We start from the raw sequence: 24,961 nt of genomic DNA on the forward strand, positions 1-24,961 counted from the left end.
CTACAGAGTTAAAGTTTTTTGCACTTTATGCTGGACCTGTGGTGCTGAAAAATCTTCTTCCACCAAGACAGTATCATCATTTCATCTTGTTTCATTACGCATCAAGACTTTTGTGGTGCCCGGAGACTGCTCAAAACAACGTGCAACAAGCAAGAAATTTATTGAGACATTGTTTTGATCAATTCAAAAATATTTATGGCGAGAAATCATCATCAATGAATGTCCATAATTTACTTCATGTTGCTGATGATGTAGAAAATATTGGTTGTAGTTTCAGTGAAATGAACGCGTTTTGCTTTGAAAATTTTTTAGGTAAAATTAAAAGACTTCTACGTTCTGGTAACCGCAAAACAGCTCAGGTTCTTAGACGTTTACATGAAGAAGCAACCTTAAACAACAGACCAAATATAAAGCCACAAATAGAAGTTATTAAAGAAACAAATAATAGAATCAAAAAGCTTCGATTCAAGGGAAAAATTTTATCTGCTGAACGACCCAACAATATGATCTTGTTAAAAAATAACCGTATTGTTGAAATTAAAAAGTTTATCAATACACCAAATAAAATATCAATTCGTGGAGTTGAATGGAAGACAATATATCATATATATAATAACAAATGGGTACGGTCTGGTCACCAACGTTCATGGGAGTTGAAGAATCATTCTGAGCCAGATTTAATCACCATTACATTAGATGATATCAAAAATAAAATGGTGAGAATTGACTTGAATCTGTCAACCGTTGCTCAAATACGTACATTTGTAACGCCATTACTACACGAATAAAAAACTGTAAATGTATATATACAATTGTGTTTGTCTACTGTAGCTTGAATGACTAAAACAATAAGATTGTAACAAAAAAATGACTACATGGTGAATTATAACTTGAATTTTTAATTGTTGTATTGAAACTTTTTTAATTGTTTATTTATTCGAGATGCTGCTTTAGACAATTGTCCAACAGAACAATATAATTTTTAATTGTAAAAAATATTTGATACCTTGAGTGGATCTGTTTTTAATAATGTAAAATCATCAGGTTGAGGTGCTGTAAATGGATGATGTGTTGGCGTTAAAAAACCCTTATGAAAAATTAAAAAACCATAAAAATTTGAATCCACTTTTTTTTATTTTAGCATTTTTACTTTCCAAAATATTTGTAAACTCGGTACGTATTTTTCCAAGTAATTGTCTCTGAAAGAAAAAATATATTCAATTTTGTTGGGCAATAACATTTTATCAAGTAAAATTCAAAAATTTACAGCATCATTTTTAGCACCACTTGCAATAAATAATACATTTTTATTTTTAATTTTTAATACTGATGACAATGCTGATGAATCAAGTCCAATATTATTAATTTTTGATTCCCAATCATCAGATATTTTAATTTGTATTAATTGTGCATCTTTATAATTAGTTCTTTTGATTTTATAAAATTGATTTATTATTAAACTTGCCACGTAATTAATTTGATTTTAATGATTACTATTATTATTACTATTTTAAATGATATAATTTTTTTTTCATCATCAGTTATTTCTGATGGTGCATCAGACATTAAATCACGATCTTCCATTGACTTTGGAAATGCAATGACTTTTTTTATGCTTGGTGAATCACATATGATGGAAATTAAACGATCCATACCTGAAATAAATTAATGTAATTTAGAAAAAAAAATTTAATTAATGCTTGATTAATTGTTAAATATTATTTTTTTACCAAATGCAATACCACCGTGTGGTGGTGCACCACTTGACAGTGCTGATAATAAATGCATCATTTGTGATTTATTGATATTTAACATTTTTAAAATTTCTCGTTGTAATTCTGAATTGTGAATACGTATTGATCCACCAGCTATTTCTGAACCATTTAAAACCAAGTCATAGTGTTGTCCACGTACCTAAAAAAAAATTAATTTTATTTATTTATTCAAGATGCTGCTTCAGACAATTGTCCAACAGAACAATATAATTTTTGATTGTAAAAAATATTTGATACCTTGAGTGGATCTGTTTTTAATAATTCAAAATCATCAGGATGAGGTGCTGTAAATGGATGATGTGTTGATGTTAATAAACCATCATCATTTTTCTCAAATAATGGAAAATCCAAAACCCATAAAAATTCAAAACCATCTTTTCTTATTTTAATATTTTTACTTTCTAAAATATCTGTAAACTCTGTACGTATTTTTCCAAGTAATTGTCTCTGAAAGAAAGAATATATTCAATTTTTGTTTGGGCAATAACATTTCTACAAGTAAAATTTAAAAATTTACCGCATCATTTTTGGCACCAATTGCAATAAATAAAGCATCTTTATTTTTAATTTTTAATACTGATGACAATGCTGATGAATCAAGTCCAATATCATTAATTTTTGATTCCCAATCATCAGATATTTTAATTTGTATTAATTTTGCATCTTTATAATTAGTTTCTTTGATTTTATTAAATTAATTTTTCGTTGAACTTGTTAATGAATTAGCTGCATCATTTGTAAATGATAAAGCATAAATAAAATTATTTTGTTTATTTGTATTATTGCTATTATCATTGATAAATAAATTTGTAATATTGGAAATTTGATTAGGAATTCTTAAATCTGGTTTATCAGTACCATACAGTACCACAACATTATTATCATATGTAAATTTTTTAAATGGTATATATTGAAGTTTATTGGAGTAAAATAATTAGCACAAGAGCTGTTAATAATTTCTTCAACTAAATTAATAATTCCTTGACGGTCCACAAATAATATTTCAATATCAAGCTGTGTAAATTCTGGTTGTCTATCTGGTCTAGCTGTTTCATCACGATAACAACGTGCTATTTGAAAATATCTATCAATACCACTAACCATAAGTAGCTGTTAAAATTGTTGAGAACTTTCAACAAGTGAATAAAATTTACTTGGTTCTCGTGTTGAGACAATAAATTCTTGTGCACCACCAGGTGTTCTTTTAAATCATGTTGGTGTTTTAGCATCAACAAAACCACAATTATCAATTAAATATGTTCTCATTTTATGTATAACATTTGATCTTATACAAAGATTATTTTGCATTAATAAAAAACGTTTCTTTTGGAGATGTACTTTTGGCATATTATCTTGTCTTATATAAAAAGGAAGTTGAGCTACTGAATTATTTTCTACATTTAATTTATCTATTTTTATTTCAATTCTTTTTGTTTTCATTTCATCATTTTCTCTACCTTTTGGACAAGCTATTACTTTGCCAGTTATTGATAATACACTTTCATAATTTCATTTTTCAACCAAAGCAATAAGCATTTCATTCTGTAATTAAAAAAAAATAATGATAATACTTTGTTGTTGTTTTCTTTTAAATATTTAATTTACTTATATTTACATCATCTGGAATCATCAGCTGAATTTTATGCTGATTCAGGTACTTGTGGTCCCCATAATGGTAATAAACCATTACATTTTGTATTTGCATTTTGTAATGCAGCACTTTCCCATTCATCTCTTGCTCTTGCTAAACGTACTGCTGACATATGACAATCAACATGTACAACATTAAAATGTGTTACTGTTGTATAACCAATTGTTTTACGTGTTTTAATTTCAAATTCTTCAACATTACAACGTTTTGTAAATGTATAAATTCCTAAAACCATATTTGGTTTAAATTTATAACCTTCACGACAAATAACACAAACAAGACCACTTTCATCACCAAGATCTTTCATTTGTTGTAATATTGTACCACTACTTGATGCTGTTACTTGTCCTTTATCATTTGTACGCATACCAAGTGCACCAAGCTGTATTTCTCTCATAGCCATTGCTTAACGTTTTTTTTCACTTTTAGTATGTTGACGTGCTTCGTCAATTAATTTTGCAACTTTTTTATTAGTACATAATGCTTCAAGTAAATTTTCAGCAAGTGAACCAACATGTTCATCAGATGATACTTGTTCAAGACGATGTATTATTGATATTGTTGGTGGTGTTGCAGCAAGTTGTGTTGGTTCATGTTCACTAGCAAGACCAGTTAAACAACGTAATATATATTTTAATGCTGGTTTTGATATAAATTCTTTAAGTTCATCTGAATCAGTACGTAATAATGTTGGTTTAACACATGGTGCATATACTGTTATATATTCAAATGCATCTTTAACAATTCCCATATCTTTAAGTGTATTACCAATTGAATTTTTTTCAATACCTTGTGTTAATATACAAAATAATTCAAGTTTTTGTTTATCTTCATTTGTATGCTCAAAATCAAATTCATAAAAATTTAATACTGGCTTAAAATAATCACAAAGTACTGTCATTTTTTCTGTATTACCATATGTTAATGCAGCAACAACTCTAGCTAAATGTATTAATACATTATTACTTTGTCGTACTGTTGATAATTGTGTACATTTTAATAATGCATTAACATGTTCTGGTCCACCAAGTGTTCTTGAAAATTTTTCAAAATATTTTAATGGTTGTGATGTTGCACTTGCAAGTATTGTTTCCATAATATCAAGTAATTGTTCAGTTATTTTAGCTTGTGTTTGTGATGAATCAAGTGATTCATTTGATAAACAACGTTGTAATACTTGTAATAAAACAGTAACAGCACCAATTTCTGGTTTAATTAATACTTGTTGATTTTTTTTAACTTTAACTGATAAACGAAATAGTTTTAATAAAACTTGTAATAATGGTTTTGCACGGCAAATATCTTTAATACCAGATAAACAATTAAGCATAACTTGTAAACCACCACAATCAGCTAATACATTTGCCATTTTATATACTTCTTCATTATTAACTTCTTGTTGTGTTGTTGCATTTAATGTTTCATCAAATTCTTCAGTAGCATCACCAAGTAAACCTCTCATTCTGTATACAACTCTCATAGCATCACATTCACCACCTTCATGTGCCCATATTTTTTTATAAACATCTTTAACTGGTAAATCTAAACTTATTATTTTATTATTAACAAGTAATTCCATTCCATTATCATCTTCAAGTAATGCAACTAATTCACAGTCTTGACATATTTTATTTTTAACATCACGCATTAATGGTCCCATACCAGGCTCTAAATTACTATATGGATTACCCAACATTCTACCTTGTAAAAAATCTTCTTGTTGTGGATCTTTTTCAAGTGTTAAAAAAAATTCACCAATATCTTTTTCTTCTGGATATATTATTGAGCATAAACGTTCAAATACAAATACAGGTGTTAATAAATCTTGTGGACTATATTTTTTTACTGTTTCAACACATACAGCCATAAATTCTTTTGTTTCTTCTTCAGTTCCAGATGTCATTTCTTCTAATAATTCAAGTAATTTTTCTTGTGTATCATCAATAAGTCTTGTACGTTGTACAACTAAACGTCTTAATGATAAATAACCATTTAATACAGCACCAACTAATCTTCCTTTATATTGTTGTTTAATATTATCTTGTTCTAAAAATGTTGCTAATAATTCAGTCAACATTTTTAATGAATAACCTTGTGATAAATCACTTGTTAATGTTGTTTTTTCAAGACGATGTAATTCTTCAATTTCACGTATTAATAAATTTGCTAATTTTGTCATAACACCACGTACAGCTAAAAATTGTTTCCATGGTGATTGACGTATAAGTGTTTGATATAAAAATAAAAATTCAGCTGAATTTTCACCAGCATTTCTTAATTCATCAAGATAACCAGTTAATAATATTAATATTTTTTTTCTTCTTTCATTACCTTGACATAAACTTTCAACCATATTACAAGCAACTTGTCGTGCAAGTCTTGAACTTGGATTAAATAATACTTCTTTAAGCCAAGCACCATTTACTAATTTAAGTGGTTGTATTTCACGTAAACGTGTACAACGATAATACCAACGATAACCATATTTTTCCATTAAATAAATTATTCTTGCTTCTTCACGTTTCATTGGTTTATTATTAATATTATTATTGCTATTGGTATTGTTGTTGTTGCTGCTATTATTATTATTATTTGTATTATTATTTGTATTGTTATTTGTATTATTATATAATGTATTGATTTTTTTACTTGGCATTTTTTGTAACCATTCAGTAAATGAATGTTTTGAATCACCATTTAGCCATTTAGCAACATCAATACTTACACCTTCTGGTGGTGGTTGTATTGTTGCCAATGAATTAATTGTTTTATCTTTATTTTTTTTCGATGTTGGTTGATCTGGTTTTATTAAACTATGTAATATTTTTAAACATGGTAAAATAAGACTTTCCATAACAACTGGACTTTTTGATTCTTTACATGCCATTAAAAACAGCTGCATAACACAACGTAATTTTTGTTCCCAGCATGAATCATCTTTTTGTACAAGTGCAGCAAGTAATGACATTTCATGTCTAACAGCCATTGCTAAATCTAATGTACTAATTCTTCCTTTTAATGTCATTGTTATTCTATACATTAATAATGAGCATAATTCTTTTGTTGATTGATTATTATCTTTAGTAACAATACATAATAATTGACGTACTTCATCTTGTACTTGTATTGTACCTCTTCTTAAATTATGTTCAACAAGTTCTTGTATTAATCCTTGTTTACATAATACTTCTTTAGCAATATTATTTGTTGCTAATGCACGTAATAATGTTAAACAATGTTCAGTTGCAGCAATTGCACAACCATAACATTTACCACCAACAGCAACAATTTTTTCTTCTTCTTTTTTATTATTATCATCATCATTATCATCATATGTTATTGCTGTTGATGTTGTTGATGATGATGATTGCTGTTGTTGTTGACCACGTTGTTTTCTATCATATGCAACAAGTTCTCTACGCCATGCAATAACACGTTGTGTTATTGTACTTAATTCTTCAAATGATGTTTTACAATCACCACAATATCTTTGTGCTAAAAGTTGTATTGTTCTATTAACTTGTGTACTACCAGATATTTGTAATACAATATCTTCAGCACCACGATTATCTGTTCTATGTTCAGCAATTTTCATTAAAAACATGTCTAATGTTGGTTTATGTGCTGTTAATGTTTTATATGAACGATCAGCTTTTTGTAACCATGTATTTATTGTTGCAACTGTTTTTTTACGATCTTCATCATTTTCAATTGGATCAACAGCACAACATGGACGTGCTGTTAATGTATAATCAAATTTTGCATATTTACAAAAACCACATGCATGACATAAAAATGGATCTTTTTCATCATAATTAATTGCACGACATTTGTGACATTGAAATACATTTTCACCACAATTTGCACATACACCAGGATTTGCTGGTACACTTGCTGAACATCTTGGACATTGTAATGTTTCTGATGATGCTTGTATATTTTCATAAAAATCAGCATATTCAATCATTAAATTACATGCAATTATTGGTAATGGAAATTCCATTTTAACTTCTGTTTGTCCTTGTGCTAATGTTATTTATTTAGCTTTATGCCACATTGTTGGTTTATTTTTTAATTCAATAACAGCTTGTACTGAACGATTATTATAAAAAACATTAACTGTTCTAACCATTTTTGTTTTTTTTAAATCACCAATTCTAAGTAATATTCTACTAATTGTTTGACTTGATACAAGTTTAACAATTTGTGTTGTTGTTGTAAATTTAGCATCAACTTTCATTGATGATAATTTAATTGTTGACATTGGTACTTCTGGATTATTACAAACAAGACATGGTTCACTCTCTAAATAATAACCATCTAGCTCAACAAATTGTGCAAGTACAGTATATAAATTTGCACTTGGATGTCGTGATAATAATTGATTTTGTGTATGTAATACTGATACAGCTTGTTCCATATATGTTGGCATTTTTTTATCAGTATCAGGTGTTTTTAATGAAAAATAACCAAGTAAATCAACAAATTGTGCTGCTTTACGTCCATATGCTGGTAAATATGGCCATAATTTCCATAATAAATCTAATAATATTTCTTGATCTGATGAACCACTATTTTTATATATTGCTAATATCAATGAATGTGCTTGCCATCTGACATTTGTATTATTTGTTTCTAATAAAAATGATTTTATAAATTTTTTCAACAACACTGATGACACTTGTTTTTGTACTTGTTCAACTAATATAACACATTGAGTTTCTTCAAATTTAGCTTCAATATCAGAATCTTCAGATTTTGCACGATCACGCCATTCTTTTGTTGATGTTGTTGCTGCTGCTGTTGTTGATGATGTTGAAGAATTATTATTATCTTTTTTCGAATCATTTTTATTTGTTTTATTATTACTAATAGTATTCGATTCTTTTAATTTTGTTGTTGAACAAATTGCACATTGTAATAATTGTAATACAGTTGGACTAACACCCTCATCAAGTAATGTTGATATTTTAAATAAATAAGATAGTACGGTATTTTGTTTTAAACAAAAACGTTGCCAATTACCAGTTCTTGTTGTTGCTATTTCAACACAACATTTCAAGTGTTCAATTAATTCAACAAGTGAATCATATAATAAATTAATTGAATTTTGTTGTATAATATCAGTTGTACTAACACCACCACCACCACCACCATTACAACAAATTTTAACTGATTCAATATGTGATACAAGTGCATGTAAATCTCTTAATTGACGATATTTTTCTTTATTACCACATATTAACTGTAATAATTTTCTAACTTGACGACGTATAAATGGTGTTTGATATAACATCATATATTCACAAAGATAAAAATGCCATGCTTGTTGATCAAATAATGATTGAATTGATATATTATTTTCAGCACTATATTTATATACTTGATATGGTAAACGTAGTGTCATTTCAGTTAATAATTGTGGATATGGTTCAAAAACATCATTTGCATGTCCACGTACATATTGACGTAAGAAAAATGGTGACATATCTGGTGGTGATGTTGTCATATGTTCTTTTAATAATTGTCCACATATTATTGTACCTGGATCATCAATCGTTGTTGTTTTCCAATATTTTAATAATTCAGTTAATAATGATAAACAATGATCAATAACACCATATTTACTTAATATTTCAGCGCTCATTTGTGATACAAAACCTAAACTTTCTAATGATGTTGATGATGTTGATGATTTACTACTACATTTTGAACGTGACATTAATACACTTAATAAACGCATTATAACAAGTTGTACTTCTCTTTTATTTGTACGTTTTGCTATTTCTTCAGTATCAACTGGTTTTTCAATTTCCAATTGTTTTACAAGTATATGTAATAGTTTTTCAATTAATAAACGATCTCTTTCATCATGTCCATCAAGATCAGTTGTAAGCATTAATAAAACTTGCATAAATGGTATTGATAATGCACCAGAAACATTTGTTAATTCAGGAATAAAATCCATAAAATGTTCAAGTAATGATAATTGTACATTATGTAATTTTGTTGTAACTTCTGTTGGTTCTGGTTCAATTAGTGGTGTAGCTTCTTTTATTGTTATTATTTCTTCAATATTATCTTGATTTTTGATTGTTACTCTTGATGAATTAATAGCTGTTCCAAAAGTACCAGGTGATGATTCATTTATTTCTTCATGTAAATAACTTGGTCCCGGATTATTTTGATCACTTTTATTATTATCATTGTCATTTAATCTATCACTGGGACGTTTATTTCTAATTGGTGGTATTGCTGTTACTGCTACTGTTGCTGCTGCTGCTGTTGTTGTATCAGGTGATCCACCTTCATCATCTGATCCGCCACCTGATGTAGTAGCATCAGAATAATTTTCAATTAATTCTTGATTACCAGGCAATTTGATTGCTGCTGCTGCTGCTGCTGTTTCATCTTCAACAACTTGCATTTGTTCAACTGAATTATCATCTAATTCTTGATGTTGAATATATGCTTGATCAGCAAGTACTTGAAGACCCTGTAATGCTGGTCCACCAAAATTATCTAAACCTTGAATAAGATTATTGAGACCTTGATGGAAATGTTGTTCAAATGCTTGAAGATCAGGTGGATCGCCTCCACCACCATCACCACCAGCACCACCATGATCTTGAAGACTCAATGCAATTGCCAATTCCATTGCTTCATCATCTGCATCTGGTGGTAATGCAAAAAATTGTTGTAATCCTTCAGGACTAAGAAATGATTCAAGAGGATTTGGCATAATACCTCCAGCTTCTTGTAATTGATTTCCAACAATACCATCAGCTCCAAGTAATGCCATTGGTTCAATTGCATCAACATCAAATTGATTATTTTGTTCTTCTTGATTTGATACTTCTGACATTTGTTTATCTTGATTTTCATCAATTTCTTTAATTGATGATGTATTTGTACCACATAAAGGTGGTGGACTTGGTTGTACACATATTCTACGACGTTTATATCTTGCTATCTAGCTGTAAATTTCTAACAATTGCCTGTTTAGCACTATAACTTATTGCAATATTTGATGATAAAAGAAATTGTAAATAAAGTTTAGCTGTTAAACCACAATTCCAATTATTTAATTCAGTTATTGTGAATGCATGAATTATTTCAACTAATGCATAAGTTATTGTTTCTGTATGTTTAAGACCAGGTACAACAACTGGTGCAAGTGCTAAATTTTTTGGATAAACAAAATAAAGTGTCCAAAAAATATTAATTAATAAAAATATTAAATGTTGATTATCATCATCACCATCAGTTTGTTGTTGTTGATCTGTATTGACATCTTTATGACGATTTTGTAATTTATCAATTCTTTGATTTTCAAATATTAATATTTCACTTTCATCAAGTGGCTTTATTTCACATTGTTAAATAAATTTAGCTAAATTATGAGGTCTTGAAATTGCAATACCACGTACAATTAATACAAGACGATAAAAATTTTCAGCATCCATCCATGTTTCACTTAAATTACGCATTGTTTTTAATGATTCAAAAACATGAGTAAGAAGTACATGATCTTTGTGTGAATGATAAGTATTTTTAGAATTATGTAAAGATGTTAAAAGAGCTGTTGTATGTAATTGTACTGTTGGTGATGTTGGAAGTGTTAATAAACTTGATGCTACATCAATAGCTGTTGTTTTTAATGGTAATTTTGTTTCATCACCAGCACTAAGTGTAAATGATGATTCTAAAACTTCTAATATACTTGATATCATTTTTTCAATATTTGCTGAATCTTTTGGTGATTTTTCAATTGATGCTAATGATGAAGGTAATGCAACAGTACTTTCATTATCATTATTTGTTGATGTACCAGATGCTGTTGCTGCTGCTGCTGCTGCAGCTGATGATGACGATGATGATGATGCTGTTGCTGCTAAAACATTTTGTCTAGTTGGTATATCATCTGTTTCTTCTGGCCATCCAAATGAATTTTTTGTTTTACCATAAATTTTGATTGAATCAACCATAATAACATCTGGATCTTGTGATAAACCAAATGTTATTGTTAATCTTTTATCAGCTTGTAGACTTTTTTCTCTTGTTAATGGTATATCAAACCAACGACTACGTGTTGATGGTGTTCTAATACTTCTACCAAATATTTCAATATATAGTGGTGATCTTTGTACATTTTGACTTCCTAATTGTACTCTAACACCAGTCATAACTAATGTTGGATCATTATTTGTTATTTCAATATTAAAACCAATTGATTTTGTTGATACAACATACATACCAGTTGTATTTAAACGATTTTTAATTTGTGCAACATTATAAATTTGTAATAAATCATTACCACCAAATTCAACATCATTCATTATTTGACAATGTTCAAAGAAATCAATTGGAAATGTTATTGTACCAGCTAATTTACCAGTTTTTGTTGATTTTTTTTTTCTAATTTGTTTCATACAAGTTAATGATCCAATTGGTTGAATTTTTGATGACATCCAATAGCCTGTTTTTTCCATTGCAGCCATATAAATTCTAAGACTACCATCTTCACAAAGTAATATTAAAGTTGTTCTATGATCTGAATTTGAGCTTGGATGACGTATTGCAACCATATCCATTATTCTTGCTTTTGGTACAACTTTAATTTCATGAATTAATATTGTATCTGGTTTAATCATTAATATTACTGGATTATTTGTTGCTTGAAGTACTGAACATACAAGTCCTGGATGATTAGCAACTTCACTCCATTGACATTATGGTTGTGATTGATTATTATTTGATTTATTTGTACTTGGCTTATTATTATTATTATTATTGTTGTTATTGTTATTATTACCACTATTATTATTATTATTTTGTATTGTAATCATAAATACAGTTGTTATATCAGCATCCATAACTTTTAATGGTGCAATAAAACTTTTACCACATGTATAACTAAAAAATAATAATTGTAATGTATGTGAATAATATATTGATACACCACCACCTCCAATTTGTCCATAATCTTTAATTTCTGGATGATAAACATCAAGTGTATTTGTAACATAAAATAGACCATGTTTTGCTGAACTTTCATCATTCATTGCTTGACTATATATATAACCAGCTGATGACATTAATAATAAATAAAATATACCATTATCAGTATGTACAAATGTACAATCACGTATTTTACCAATTGGTACAAGAAAATAATATTGTGGACTTAATGCATCTTTTCCTAAATCATATATTTTAACAAAATCAGCAGTTATTAATGCAAGTTGTGTTTGTGAACCAGGTAACCATATTGCTTTTATTATAAAATTACCAGGTTCACGTTGTGGATGTAGTACTAAATGATTGTGATATGAATCTCTGAGTGTTATGAATTTTCCTATTTTTTGAAATTCCATTCATCATCCACATAATTTTACATCATCATCAATGTTATCAGTCGTTAATTCATCACATATATGTGATCTTAAAAAAAATTTATTAATTGGAGATGGTTCTTCTATTGGAGGTACAGCTAATTTTTCAACAATATCCTGACTAAAATCCACTTGGGATACATTATTTATCGTTGCTATACATTCTAAAATAATAAAAATTGAAATTCAAATTCTTGAATGACAATAATTCAATTAATTATACCTTTTTGTTATTGATAATTTTCAAGGTGATTTCGTTTGATTTTGTCAATGAATATTGACATAATATACGTGTTAATCTGGAGCTCGTTAACATGTTGATTATTGTTGTTTATTGTCACACTTTCTCTCACATTTAAAACTTGAATATTGTTAGGTTAGGATTTACAAAGCTTGATTGAACGTTGACACAACAAAGCTTTATTTTTTTTTCATTAAATTGTATCAAATACAATTTTCAAGTTAAACGAATTAATTAATTAAAATAATAAATAAATATTATTCATTATAATTATTAAATAAAAACCATGGTGTTCCAATTTTTGGCTGATTACTAATATTTGTCCATACAATACATTCAATTTCTGGATTAACAGCAAGTGATGATAGATTTTCAACATTTCATGTTATTAATGAACGTCTATAACGTCCATCTATTTTTGATACCATCATTCTACCTTACTGATGTATACCAGTAGGATCAATTTCACCCCAATATATATTATCTTCAATCCAATCAATTGCTATTATTCATTTTTAGCATTAACCATGTCTGAACGTTTTATTTCATCATGTTAATCAATCTAAAATATTAATTCCATTTTTGGATCAATGTCAATTGAACGTACACAATTTTTCATTGTAATAACCGATTATTCATTATTCTTATGTGTATTTATCGAACGTATTTCTGTACTAGTTAAAAATATATATAATGATACATGCACGACAAACACCACTGTGATTATCAACATATTCAAAACTATCATTTTTAAAAACTTATTTTCATCTGATCCTTCACCACAATACGTTATTGATATAACGTGTTATACAACAATGATTATTACATTGGAATCTACGCTGAACATCACACGTAAAGTTGGCTATAAAAAAAACAAAAATCAAAATAATAGCAATTAAATATTTAACAATTTAAAAAATATTATAAATAATTACCATTTAGAATTGGACTTTTATCTGATCCATCACCACCATCAATACATCCTTTACGATCACCAAGTCACTTATATAACCGGTATTACAATCACAACAACATGATATTGGTGTATCAATACATTTATGACGACATTGATTTACTTGAACTTTTAAACATTCATCATCATTTTTTAAAAAATAATAACAAGTGTTTTCAAGTGTTGATTCATTATCAACTCTTGACCCTCAGAAACGACGTTGTGAAGTGTTTGACAGAGCAAAGCGCCACTGACATGGTTCTAGAATGTTCTAGAAGGTTGAATAGGGGTTATTTTTTAGTGACCAAAACGCCAACTAAATTAAAAATAATAAAAAGCAACCTCTCAACTGTAAACAAACACGAACACAATGAAAAAAAAAACGATCTTCCACGAAGTAACACAACACATAACAAGTCATAACAATATAATAATAAGTTAATCGACGAGACTTCAGTTCCTATTTTTTTATGTATCGTTATACAAAATAAGGTTCTGAATTTTAATATTATTGTTTTTTTTTTTTTTTTTACGTGATAATTGAAAAACATTATGTATAATCTCCATAAATATCAACTTGTTGAATGGATCAACCGAGGACCAAGACCTCAAATACGAAAAATAGACATTGTGCCTAGATCTTGGATAATAACTGAAACAAAAAACAAAAAAAGTAATCTTGTTTCCTATTATCCACCTAGTCCATACAATGATTTGGATAATTTAGTTCAAAACTTTTCCCAGCCTGATACTACTTGGGACACGTATAATATTAAAATTGTTGGTGGATCAAGTAAGTTTTTTTAATTTTGAAAATACAATTTATATAAAGAAGCTAACAGAACGCTAACATTATATAATTATAATTACTCAATAGAAGAAATTTAATAACAAAAGAAAATATAAAAAAATTTTTTTATAATTTGTTCAAGTCGATAAAAAAATTTTTAATCTATTCGATTAATTTTTCTTTTTTTTTTTCATGTATTATAAAATTAAGATACATATGAAGGTATACTTTTGATGTATGAAGAATTGAAAAAAGGAGAAAAATTTGGCTACTCTTCTGGTAGTGATGGCACGAAAGCTAAAAAAGCGGAGGACAGTGAAAAAATTTACCACGATTCCCAACTTCGAGAAGACGAGGCTTTGATATTAATGGAACAAACAAAATTAGCTCAAGAAAAAAGTAAGTATAAATAATAATTATCATAAATGCTATTATTTGTCTTCTAAAAATATTTAAGTTATTGCAGACAATCATAATATTGGATTTAAAACAAAAAAGAAAGAAAGTCAAAGTTCATCATATGCAACAACGTTAAATGCACATGTTAATAATGATGATGAAAGTGATACAGATGACAATTTGATAGATCAAGAGAATGATAATGAATTAGAAACTGAAAAAAATCAACGTCAATGTTCATCAAATGAAAAAACATTAAATACCCGTGTTGTTGATAATGATAGTGTTACAGATGATGATTTGATGAATAAAAATAATCATGGTGGATCAAAACGAAAAAGAATTCAATGTTCATTAAAGAAAAGAACATTTACACGTGTTGTTGATGATGATGATGATGATGATGATGATGATGATGATGATGATGATGATGATGATGATGATATTCATACAGATGACAATTTGATAGATCAAGAGAATGGATGATGATTTGATGAATAAAAATCATGCATTCAATGTTCATCAAATGATGATGATGATGAATGATTAATGATACCTACCCGATGTTGTTGATAATGATAGTGTTACAGATGATGATTTGATGAATAAAAATAATCATGGTGGATTAAAAAGAAAAAGAATTCAATGTTCATTAAAGAAAAGAACATTTACACGTGTTGATGATGATGATGATGATATTCATACAGATGACAATTTGATAGATCAAGAGAATGATAATGGACGAAAAAAAAAAAAAAATCAAAGCCAATGTTCATCATATCAAGAAACATCCAATACACGTGTTAGAGATGATCTCAATGCTGATGATAATAATCTAATCAATGAAAGAAAACAATCGAAAAAACAATCATCTAAAAAATCAACAGATAAAACTGATAAGCTTTACCATATGGTAAAAAAAATGCAAAAAGAATTTGAACAATTTAAATCAGGAAAAAAGAAAAAATTTTTTAACATTGAAGAGAAGTATTTTGTAGATTTGCCAATGAATATGTTTTTTGATATAGAAGCATACGAAGATGAATTGAAAGCTAACCAAGAGTTCAGAACTGATACGGTAATATATAAATAGAAAAACTTTATCTACCACTCATGAAATTTCTGTTAATACTTCTCATGTTTTTATTAATAAATCTTTATTTACTTCCAGAAAATATACATGCAACAACTCATTGAAGAAGATTATTCATTACCAAATTGTACACGAAAAATCTTGAGGGCATTTTTTACTCAAAAAATAGCAATGAAACTGACATTAACAAGAAAAAGAAATAAAAAAATTGTGATGTCAGATGACTTGCCTCATTTAAAAGGCTGTATTTTGGGTAAATACATACATATTATCAAAAAAAGAATTTTATAATATAATAATAATAATAATAATCATAATAATTGTACTGTTTTCAGATGTATTAAGCAAAAAATTTAAAAGTTTGAGTAATATCAAAGACCGATGTTTAACTATATTGAGCCAGTGCCTTACACGAGCCTCAGACTGGGACAATCATCGCAGAGAAGAAAAAAAAAAAAATAATGGAAAATCTTTGGCGGATTATGTTGCTGAGGAACTAAGGGAAGAGGACATTTAGCTTCAGTTCAAAACTTTTTTTTATATTTTTTTCTCTGTTTTACATTGTCATTCAATATTCATTATGGTTTTGTTGTTAGTAAATTAATTTTTTTCAAGTCTAAATATATTTTGTGTTTTGTATAATTAGACATTTATAATAAATCAATCTTATCAAATTTATAAAAAATAAATTAATTAAATGCAAAATTTTATCACTAGCTTGTGGTGGTTGAAAAAACTGAATTAGGTAATTTTTTGATTAATAAAAGTTAATTTTGTAATAAAATAATAGCCACGGTCAAATATTAAAAGAAACCGAATAATTTGAAAAATAAAAAAATATACACATTTACAGTAATTCCATTTTTTTTTTTTTCATGAGAACCATATTAAAATTTTAGCGTTTGACCCACTGCCGATAATGTCATTTTATTAAAAACCATGCTAGGTATTTTTTTTTTTGATGATGGTAATAAATTCAAAAAAAAAAATGATACAAATTGTCATGAAGACTAATATGTCAATATAAAACTTGGAAATATCAAAGTGGGTCCTTTTGCTTTTGATACCTCGAAATTTGTACGCTAATAAAATATTTTTTTTTTTTTTAATTACTTTAACCTCGATTTTACGACGACAAATTAACAAGTTCGACATTGTGCCGACATTCGGCCGACATTCGGCCGACATTCGGCCGACATTGGTCCGACTTTAAATTCGACTTAACTATGTCGAACGCTAAAAAAAATTTCTACCAGGGTATATAATTATAGTTAACATCTTGTATACTAATGAAACTTAATACCTTAATTAAATAAATCCCGGAGGCAGATCAAACACACCCAATATGAACCTTGCATTGCTACTTTTTCTTGAAAGCGAACGAATGGATGTCAATACAAAATGGCTTAGTTAAGTAATACGACCAATACTGTTGTTGTTGCTCCAATCAACTGAAAACGTATATACATGTTAACATAATTATCGTTTTCATTTCTTATATTATAAATAGATATATGTATATATCCATTAAAAATTAATGATTCATTATAAACTTACCGATAATAATAATGGAAGATCAACCCTGAAAAGTCCACTCAGTGAAGTAAAGTATAGTTTTCGTCTATGGAAATACATGGTTGATCGTAGATTATTCTAAAGAAATAAAAAAATTATAATAGAGTAGAAAAAATATTATTTATTGACAATTCATTGTCCGAAATTGTAACCAATTTACTGACAGTCAACGTAACTTTCCAGGATGCAACAAAATATGCATGCGTATATAAAATAATTTACCTGATCAGATTTTGATTGAAAATTAATTAACGAAAAGTTTGAAAAAATATCTTGAGAGATTTTATTTGCCTACAAGAAAAATTATAGTATAATTTTTCATGTGTTATAATGTCATAAAAATTTTTACGTTCTGACTCACTTTTCGACTTGTTATATGACAAGAAGCTGCTATGATAAAAAGATCATAACAATTTATCACAAATGCGACCCAACTAAATCCAAACGTGACAGTCATGTTATGTTTAAATCTTTCGAAAACAAAAAAAATTTGAAATGATACATTCATTGAATAAAATGTGATCCATAAAAATAGCTGAACTGAATAAATATTATTAATGATTTTAGCTGCTTGCATTAAGTTGTAGTGCATCCATGCTGCACTTTGAATAGTAATATTATTAAATTCTTTTTCTAAACAGATAAAACGTTGATTATTTTCTATAAAAAAATATATATTTTAAAATTTTTCCCAACAACAAAATAAAGAACTATTTTACTTACCTTCACATAATGTGTAGTTGTATAAATTATCGAAACGTCTGTACAGTAACCACATCATACCAACAAATTTGTAGGTTTGCATGTGAGTGATAATAACTACTGCACAAATTGATAGTGCTATGATAGGTCCATCTACACTTGTCAATAAAAAAAAAGAAAACACATAAACCAATACCATCATTATTAAAAAAAAACGTATAGAATAAACCGTTGGAAGATGAGTCTTGTTATTTTGAAAATTTGAAGAATTATCATAGATACGAAAATAATCCAGTGCTGCCACAAGTTGACTTGTTTTTAGTATACAAGAGATGCCACCGTATACTGGCATCATCAATCCACCGATGTGTGTTGATAATAAACAAATCGTTCCAATTGTTGATAAAGTTCCATAGGCTTTAAGACAAACATAATAGAATAATCTTCCTCGAATAATAATATTAAAAAGAATAATTAAAATATTGTACACAATTCCCCATTTTGTTAAAATCAATGAATGACTATTATTAATTATTTTGTACGGAAATAAACCACATATTTTTGCACTATACAAAATTTCTTTAATATCGTTTAACATGGTTCAACTGCAATGTTTTTGTGACTATCGTTTTCATTGACTTGTTCATTCAAATTTATCAAAAAACTAAAATATATTTTATATTAATAAATAATTCTTCTCATGGTCATTTATTAAATAATTATTTTCTAATATAATTACTTATTTATAATACAAGCCATTCGAATGTAAGTACATATTACATAAATAACGTTAATGGATAAACAATTTGTTTTATTTTTTCAAAAATGCAAGTCATTCCATTTAATATTAAGCTCACATGGCTGATCTAGAAATTAATTACTCAAGTTTCATATTTGTATCGATTAATATATGTATAGGAAAAAAGTATATTTACGTTATTGTTGAAGTACAAATTTAGGTGTAGTATTTGTTTGCAATCAATTTTTTTTTTTTTTTTATAATTTTTCCGATATGTTCACATTGGATATTGTGAGATAATCTTTACCCTCGAAACATTTTAGCAAATAAATTTACAGTCATTTGTTAACGCATTTCTTGTACAGAGTAATATATAGGCAACGCTGCAACAGATTTTTTAAATTTGAAAATTATTTTAAAATATCCATTTGTTGAAGCAGTGTAGAATATTTTGGAGTAAATATTTCATTAGTTGTTATTTTTGAGGTACAAACTTTGAGCTTGCATGGTGGTACAAATTTAAGCACAACTAACTTTCTATTTTGGAAATAAAACATCGAAATAGGTACGTTAATTATTAAAGAAGATATGCAATTAGATATGTTAATGACCATTTCGGAGTAAATATTTGCTACGTCGTTATTATTAAAGGACAAACTCCAGGCTTGATGGTACAAATAAGTAGAAATTATTCTGGGTATGTAGCAATTTTTTACCCCTTTAAGTCATCCTTAAGGGGAAAAGAAAAACTGTGGATAAATTTCTCCGTCGTTTCTCCAACCATGGGTCATTGTCGGAAAAAAGTGAAAAAGAGTGGAAAAACGGCGGAAAAATATTTCCACCAGGAAAGTAACTATAGTTATTATTAAAAATGTATAAAATTGTCGGCTTATCGGAAATTTTTTTTTTCCTTCCAGTAGCCATTAACCAACTAATAATGTTCTGTCGGAACATTTGACAAGGAAAAAGTAAACCTGTCTTTCTCGCATATCACATTTTAAATCTTTCTATGAGTTCTTGTGCATGATGAGGAAAAATGTTTTGAGGAAAAAAAATATACCGTTAAAACCTGTGGAATTAATGAAAGAACATACGTAAGTTATCGAAAAAAATGATTAATTATTGACAATATTCCGAGTAGAAATTCAGGTCAGGTTCGGATCAAGACCTGGTCAGGCTTGCCTGATTTTAAATCCAGTCTGGATCTAGTTACTGGATCCGAACCTGATCAGGACCCCGAGTGGAAATTGAATCCGGCTTGGCCGGATCCTGATCCGAATCGGATCCAGTATGGCTAAGGTAATCCGGATCCGGGTTTCCTGACTTTTTTCGGATCCGTTATGGCTAAGGCTAACCGGATCCGGCTTTCCTTACTCTTTCTTGATCCGAATCGGATCCAAATTGCCGGACTTTAATCGGACTTTATTTTTTTTTTCAAAGTTAACCTCCGGATTCGGTCAGGCTTGGCTAAGGTAAGCCGGATCCGGTTTCCCTGGTTTGAAACGGATCCAACTTAGAAGTATTTGAAAAAAAAAAAAAAAAAAATTGATTTCAGAATGTCATTTTAATTTTTGATAATATTAAATACATTGTTGCATATACCTAGTATTAATCATATCAAGTTTTCTTCTGTAATTTTTAAATAACTTTATACGCTTGTAAAGGACTTTTGATTTCATCGGTTCCATGTACGCCGCCGTGGTCAATAGGATAGAAATGCTATATATATATATAGTATATATATATATATATATATATATATAGGATATATATATATAGTAATTATTTAATTTTTAAAATTTACTCTACATGAAATAAAAAAAAAAAGAAATAATCTTCTTTACCGACATTTTATCTAGTTGACTGCAGATTTAAATTGTTATTTATTTATTGTCATATTTATTTATTTGTTGTTATATTTCTTTATTTATTGTTATATTTATTTATTTATTGTTATATATTTTTATTTATTGATATATATCTATTTAAAAATAACTGTGTTTTTCTTTCGAAGGAAGATTTTAATAATTATAATTTTTTAGGAACGACCTCGTCATTAATCAATCATCTCAAAAATCGACATCGAGAACAATATAATGAATTTACAGAGAACCAACCAAGAAGAAATCATCATGGTCCTCCAGCAAAGAGACGCCGGACTGAATTATTAATTGATGAAGTAAAAGATATTGATGAAGCTGTGGCTGAAATGATTGCAATTGATATGCTGCCATATTCTTTTGTTGATAATCAAGGCTTTAAAAAACTAATGGAACAAATTGTACCTGATCATCAACTACCTAGCCGTACAACTGTGTCAAGGTCATTAATGCCACAACTTTACGAATAAACTACAAACAAAAAATAGGTGCTTATTTTATTTATTTATTTATTTATTCATCTTTTTGATTATTTATTTATTCAGATGTTGAGTAATTTAGTATATCTTAATTTATTTATCGCAATAGCTTGGTTTATTTTTTTATTTTTATTAAATTATTATGTGAATAGGTGATGAGATGCAAAAAGATATGAATGAAAAAATTACTTGCATGGCTTATACTAGTGGTCTTCGATTCTTGAAAAAAGTATCGGAATCGGAGTATCCATACTTTTTTTTTTAAGAATCGGAAAATCGATGCATCGGCCAAAAATAGTACTCGATACTTAAGTATCGAGTACTTTCTTTTTTTTTTTTCGAATGAATTATCATCTGATTATAATATTTTTATTTTTTTTAACTATATATTCATGAGAAAATTCAGAAAATTTAAAAAAAAAAAAAAATGATTTCATTTATTTATATAATTATTTATTGATTTGTTTATTGAATTAAAAAAAATTCCATTTCACGGTAGGCCATACGTTACTCGGTAGGTAAAGAAATCATCACTTTAGTGAAAAATGGTAAAAACACTATTTTTTTTTTCTAATATAATAGAACCATAGTTTGCAAACAAATAAAAATAGAAAAAAAAATCCAAAATAAAAAAAATTAACCAAGTGATTTCATATTTTTTCTTGGCTCAGTACACCCGATTTTTTTTTCCGATTCTTGAAAAAAAGTATCGAGAATCGATACATCGGCCCAAAAAAAGTAGCGAGTAAAAGTACTCGATACTTTCCGATTTAAAATCGGCTTGTCGATACATCGGAAAAAATCGAAGACCACTAGCTTATACCACAGATGGTTGGACATCTCGAGCTCGAGATTCATATTTGTCATTAACAGCTCATTACCTGACTTCAAATTTTGAATCTAGGAATTTTACACTTGGTATGCGATACATTGAACACAGCCACACTGCTTATGAATTATCAAAGTTGTTGAAAGAAATATCAGCTGAGCGGGTTGGACCTGAGACTTTATCAGTCCTAATCTATTGTGTTCATGATAATGCTCCGAACATAAGAGCAGCTGTTCAAACAGTTGGGTGGAATAATATCTATTGCTTTGCACATACTTTGAATTTATGTATTCAGGATGCAAGGAAAAATGACTGTGAAAATTTGGCAGAATTATACTTTCAAAGGTAAATTTTAATTTTTTTAGTATAAATGATAATAATTATAATTATTTTAACCACTCTGATCCAGCAAGGAAAGCATTACTTGCAGAACAAAGATCAGCAGGTGTTAAAAAACCCCTTGTATTGGTTCAAATGGTAGATCCAAGGTGGAATACCGAATACATGATGCTGGAGAGACTTTTGAAATTGAGTTGGTACGTTAGAAAAGTTGTTCATGAGTTGGACTTTGAGAAACGGTTAGCAAAGAATGATTTTGAATCATTAAAAAATATTGTATCCGTGCTCAAGCCATTTTATGATGCAACTATGATGGCATCAACACAAAAATACCCCACTCTGTCAATGGTGATTCCTTTGACAGAAATTTTAAAAATAAAAATGCGAAGATCTATAGTTAAGTACGATTCTACTAACTAAAACACCGGATAATCTTGCTACACGAACTGTCGTAATCCAACGAAAGTTATATGAAACGAGCAATATCGAAAGAAGTATTAAAAACATTGGCACCAGAAATAAAATCATTGCCACAGATTTCACAACTTTTTGTCGAAAATATTGTTCCAAAAATTCAGATAATTTATCACGTGAAAGATTGGTTAGTAGAATTGGAACTAAAAATAAATCTGAAAATACAAAATACGCGATATTTGCTCAATATCATAAAACAATAATTGAACAAATACCGAATATAAAAGAAATCGAAGATCAAATTGGCTCCAAAAAAATATTACTAAATAGTCATACACTTCATCCAGATTCAGCTCAAATTTTCAGTAAAGTTACAATCAGAAGAGATTATCCTGATTTCAGTTTATTTGATACGGGAGAAATTGAGACCCAAAGATTAATTCAAAATAATGGCACAAAAAATAACACATCAGTCACTGCGTATACTCCCTGGTGAAAATATTTCTCCGTGATTACTCCGAATTTCACCGCGGTTACTCCGAATTTCTCCCAAATTGACCCATGCGGAGAAATGAGTGGAAAAATTTTCTCCTCGTCGTTGATTTCGGAAGAATTTCCCCGCGGTAAAATTATTTTTTTCACATGTTTCTCCCCGTGTATTTTTTTTCGCGGAGAAATATTTCCGAATGTTCCCTTACCCAAGTTGATGAGAAACGACAGAAAAAATTTCTCCTCTTCGTTGATTTTAGAAAAAATTTCTCAGCAGTAAAATTATTTTTTCACACGGTTGGAGAAATGGCGGACGAATCTCTCCACCCTTTCTCCAACTTTCTCCACCATTTGTTCAATTTTTTTCCAACTTTTTCAATTTTTAATTGTTTAAAAAAAGAATGACTAATTATTAATTGTTACATAACGCAAAGCATAATGATGCGTTTATTTTTTTTGAAAAAAATGAAAATTCGAAGACACTTTTTTTCAAAAAAGTTGATATACCTGAGGTACTTGGTCTACAAAACTCCCGTGATCGTTGCATCAAATTGATGAATGTGGGAAAATAAGTGGAAAAATTTCTCCTCGTCGTTGATTTCGGAAGAATTTCTCTGTGATAATTTTTTTTTTTTCACACGTTTCTCCGCGTACTCTTATCGCGGAAAAATATTTCCGACCGTTTCTCCGCCCAAGTCAATTCGGAGAAAATTCGGAAAAAAATTTCTCCGCGGTAAATTTTTTTTTTTCACATGTTCCTCCACGTATTCTCATCGTGGAAAAATATTTCCGAACGTTTCTCCACCCAAGTCGATTCGGAGAAAATTCGGAAAAAAATTTTGATACCTTTCTCCACTCATTTCTCCGCATGGGTCAATTTGGGAGAAATTCGGAGTAATCACGGACAAATTCGGAGTAAATGCGGAGAAATTCGGATGTAAAATCGGATCCGTTTTGGATGTAATTTCGGATACATAATTTGGTTTTATTTACTTTTGTCTTATTCTCTATTTTTCCGTATACACCTTTTTTATATTCGAAATAATTTAAATTTGATATTAAATAAGGTGGTAAACTTGTGAAATTGTTTTGTCTATTATAACTATCAGAAGTATTGGCACAATTTTTACGTTCTTCAGTATTTTTTATTTTTTCGAAAAAATAAAATCTGTTTTTAAATCAAGATTTATTAAACTTTGTACTGTTATATCTTCTGAAT

General features: G+C 28.4%; 3 protein-coding genes across 3 annotated transcripts; 1 reads left to right on the forward strand and 2 right to left on the reverse strand.

Moving 5' to 3' along the window:
* Nucleotides 1-982: 982 nt before the first annotated feature.
* On the reverse strand, nt 983-2,879 carry LOC122850503 (aspartate--tRNA ligase, mitochondrial-like). The gene is made up of 7 exons (XM_044149666.1): nt 2,717-2,879; nt 2,293-2,438; nt 2,013-2,105; nt 1,731-1,914; nt 1,565-1,655; nt 1,268-1,427; nt 983-1,087 (listed from the first exon to the last, which is right to left on the reverse strand). The coding sequence occupies exons 1-7, from the start codon at nt 2,877-2,879 to the stop codon at nt 983-985; spliced, it is 942 nt and encodes a 313-aa protein (XP_044005601.1).
* A 536-nt stretch (nt 2,880-3,415) lies between these two features.
* LOC122848100 (E3 ubiquitin-protein ligase UBR4-like) lies at nt 3,416-12,806 on the reverse strand. Its single transcript, XM_044145935.1, is given in 4 exon segments — nt 3,416-5,978; nt 6,081-9,837; nt 10,048-10,396; nt 10,398-12,806. Coding segments are annotated over 4 exon segments (9,075 nt in total). The 5' UTR covers nt 12,804-12,806.
* Nucleotides 12,807-16,162: 3,356 nt separating this feature from the next.
* On the forward strand, nt 16,163-16,813 carry LOC122850604. The gene is made up of 3 exons (XM_044149772.1): nt 16,163-16,281; nt 16,375-16,549; nt 16,632-16,813. The coding sequence occupies exons 1-3, from the start codon at nt 16,210-16,212 to the stop codon at nt 16,811-16,813; spliced, it is 429 nt and encodes a 142-aa protein (XP_044005707.1). The 5' UTR covers nt 16,163-16,209.
* Nucleotides 16,814-24,961: the final 8,148 nt, after the last annotated feature.

Source organism: Aphidius gifuensis, linkage group LG1 (assembly GCF_014905175.1).
Source record: "Aphidius gifuensis isolate YNYX2018 linkage group LG1, ASM1490517v1, whole genome shotgun sequence".
NCBI lineage: Eukaryota > Metazoa > Arthropoda > Insecta > Hymenoptera > Braconidae > Aphidius > Aphidius gifuensis.

Excerpts from the sequence above, each read along its gene's own strand:
- LOC122850503 (XM_044149666.1), bottom strand. The coding sequence starts at position 2,879 with ATGGTTAGTGGTATTGATAGATATTTTCAAATAGCACGTTGTTATCGT. Across the intron at positions 1,915-2,012 it reads TAAAAACAGATCCACTCAAG|GTACGTGGACAACACTATGA; the intron begins GTATCAAATATT and ends ATTTTTTTTTAG. Across the intron at positions 1,088-1,267 it reads GTGGTGCTAAAAATGATGCT|GGTTTTTTAACGCCAACACA; the intron begins GTAAATTTTTGA and ends ATTTTTCATAAG.
- LOC122850604 (XM_044149772.1), top strand. The coding sequence starts at position 16,210 with ATGAATATGTTTTTTGATATAGAAGCATACGAAGATGAATTGAAAGCT. Across the intron at positions 16,282-16,374 it reads AAGAGTTCAGAACTGATACG|AAAATATACATGCAACAACT; the intron begins GTAATATATAAA and ends ATTTACTTCCAG. Across the intron at positions 16,550-16,631 it reads TTTAAAAGGCTGTATTTTGG|ATGTATTAAGCAAAAAATTT; the intron begins GTAAATACATAC and ends TACTGTTTTCAG.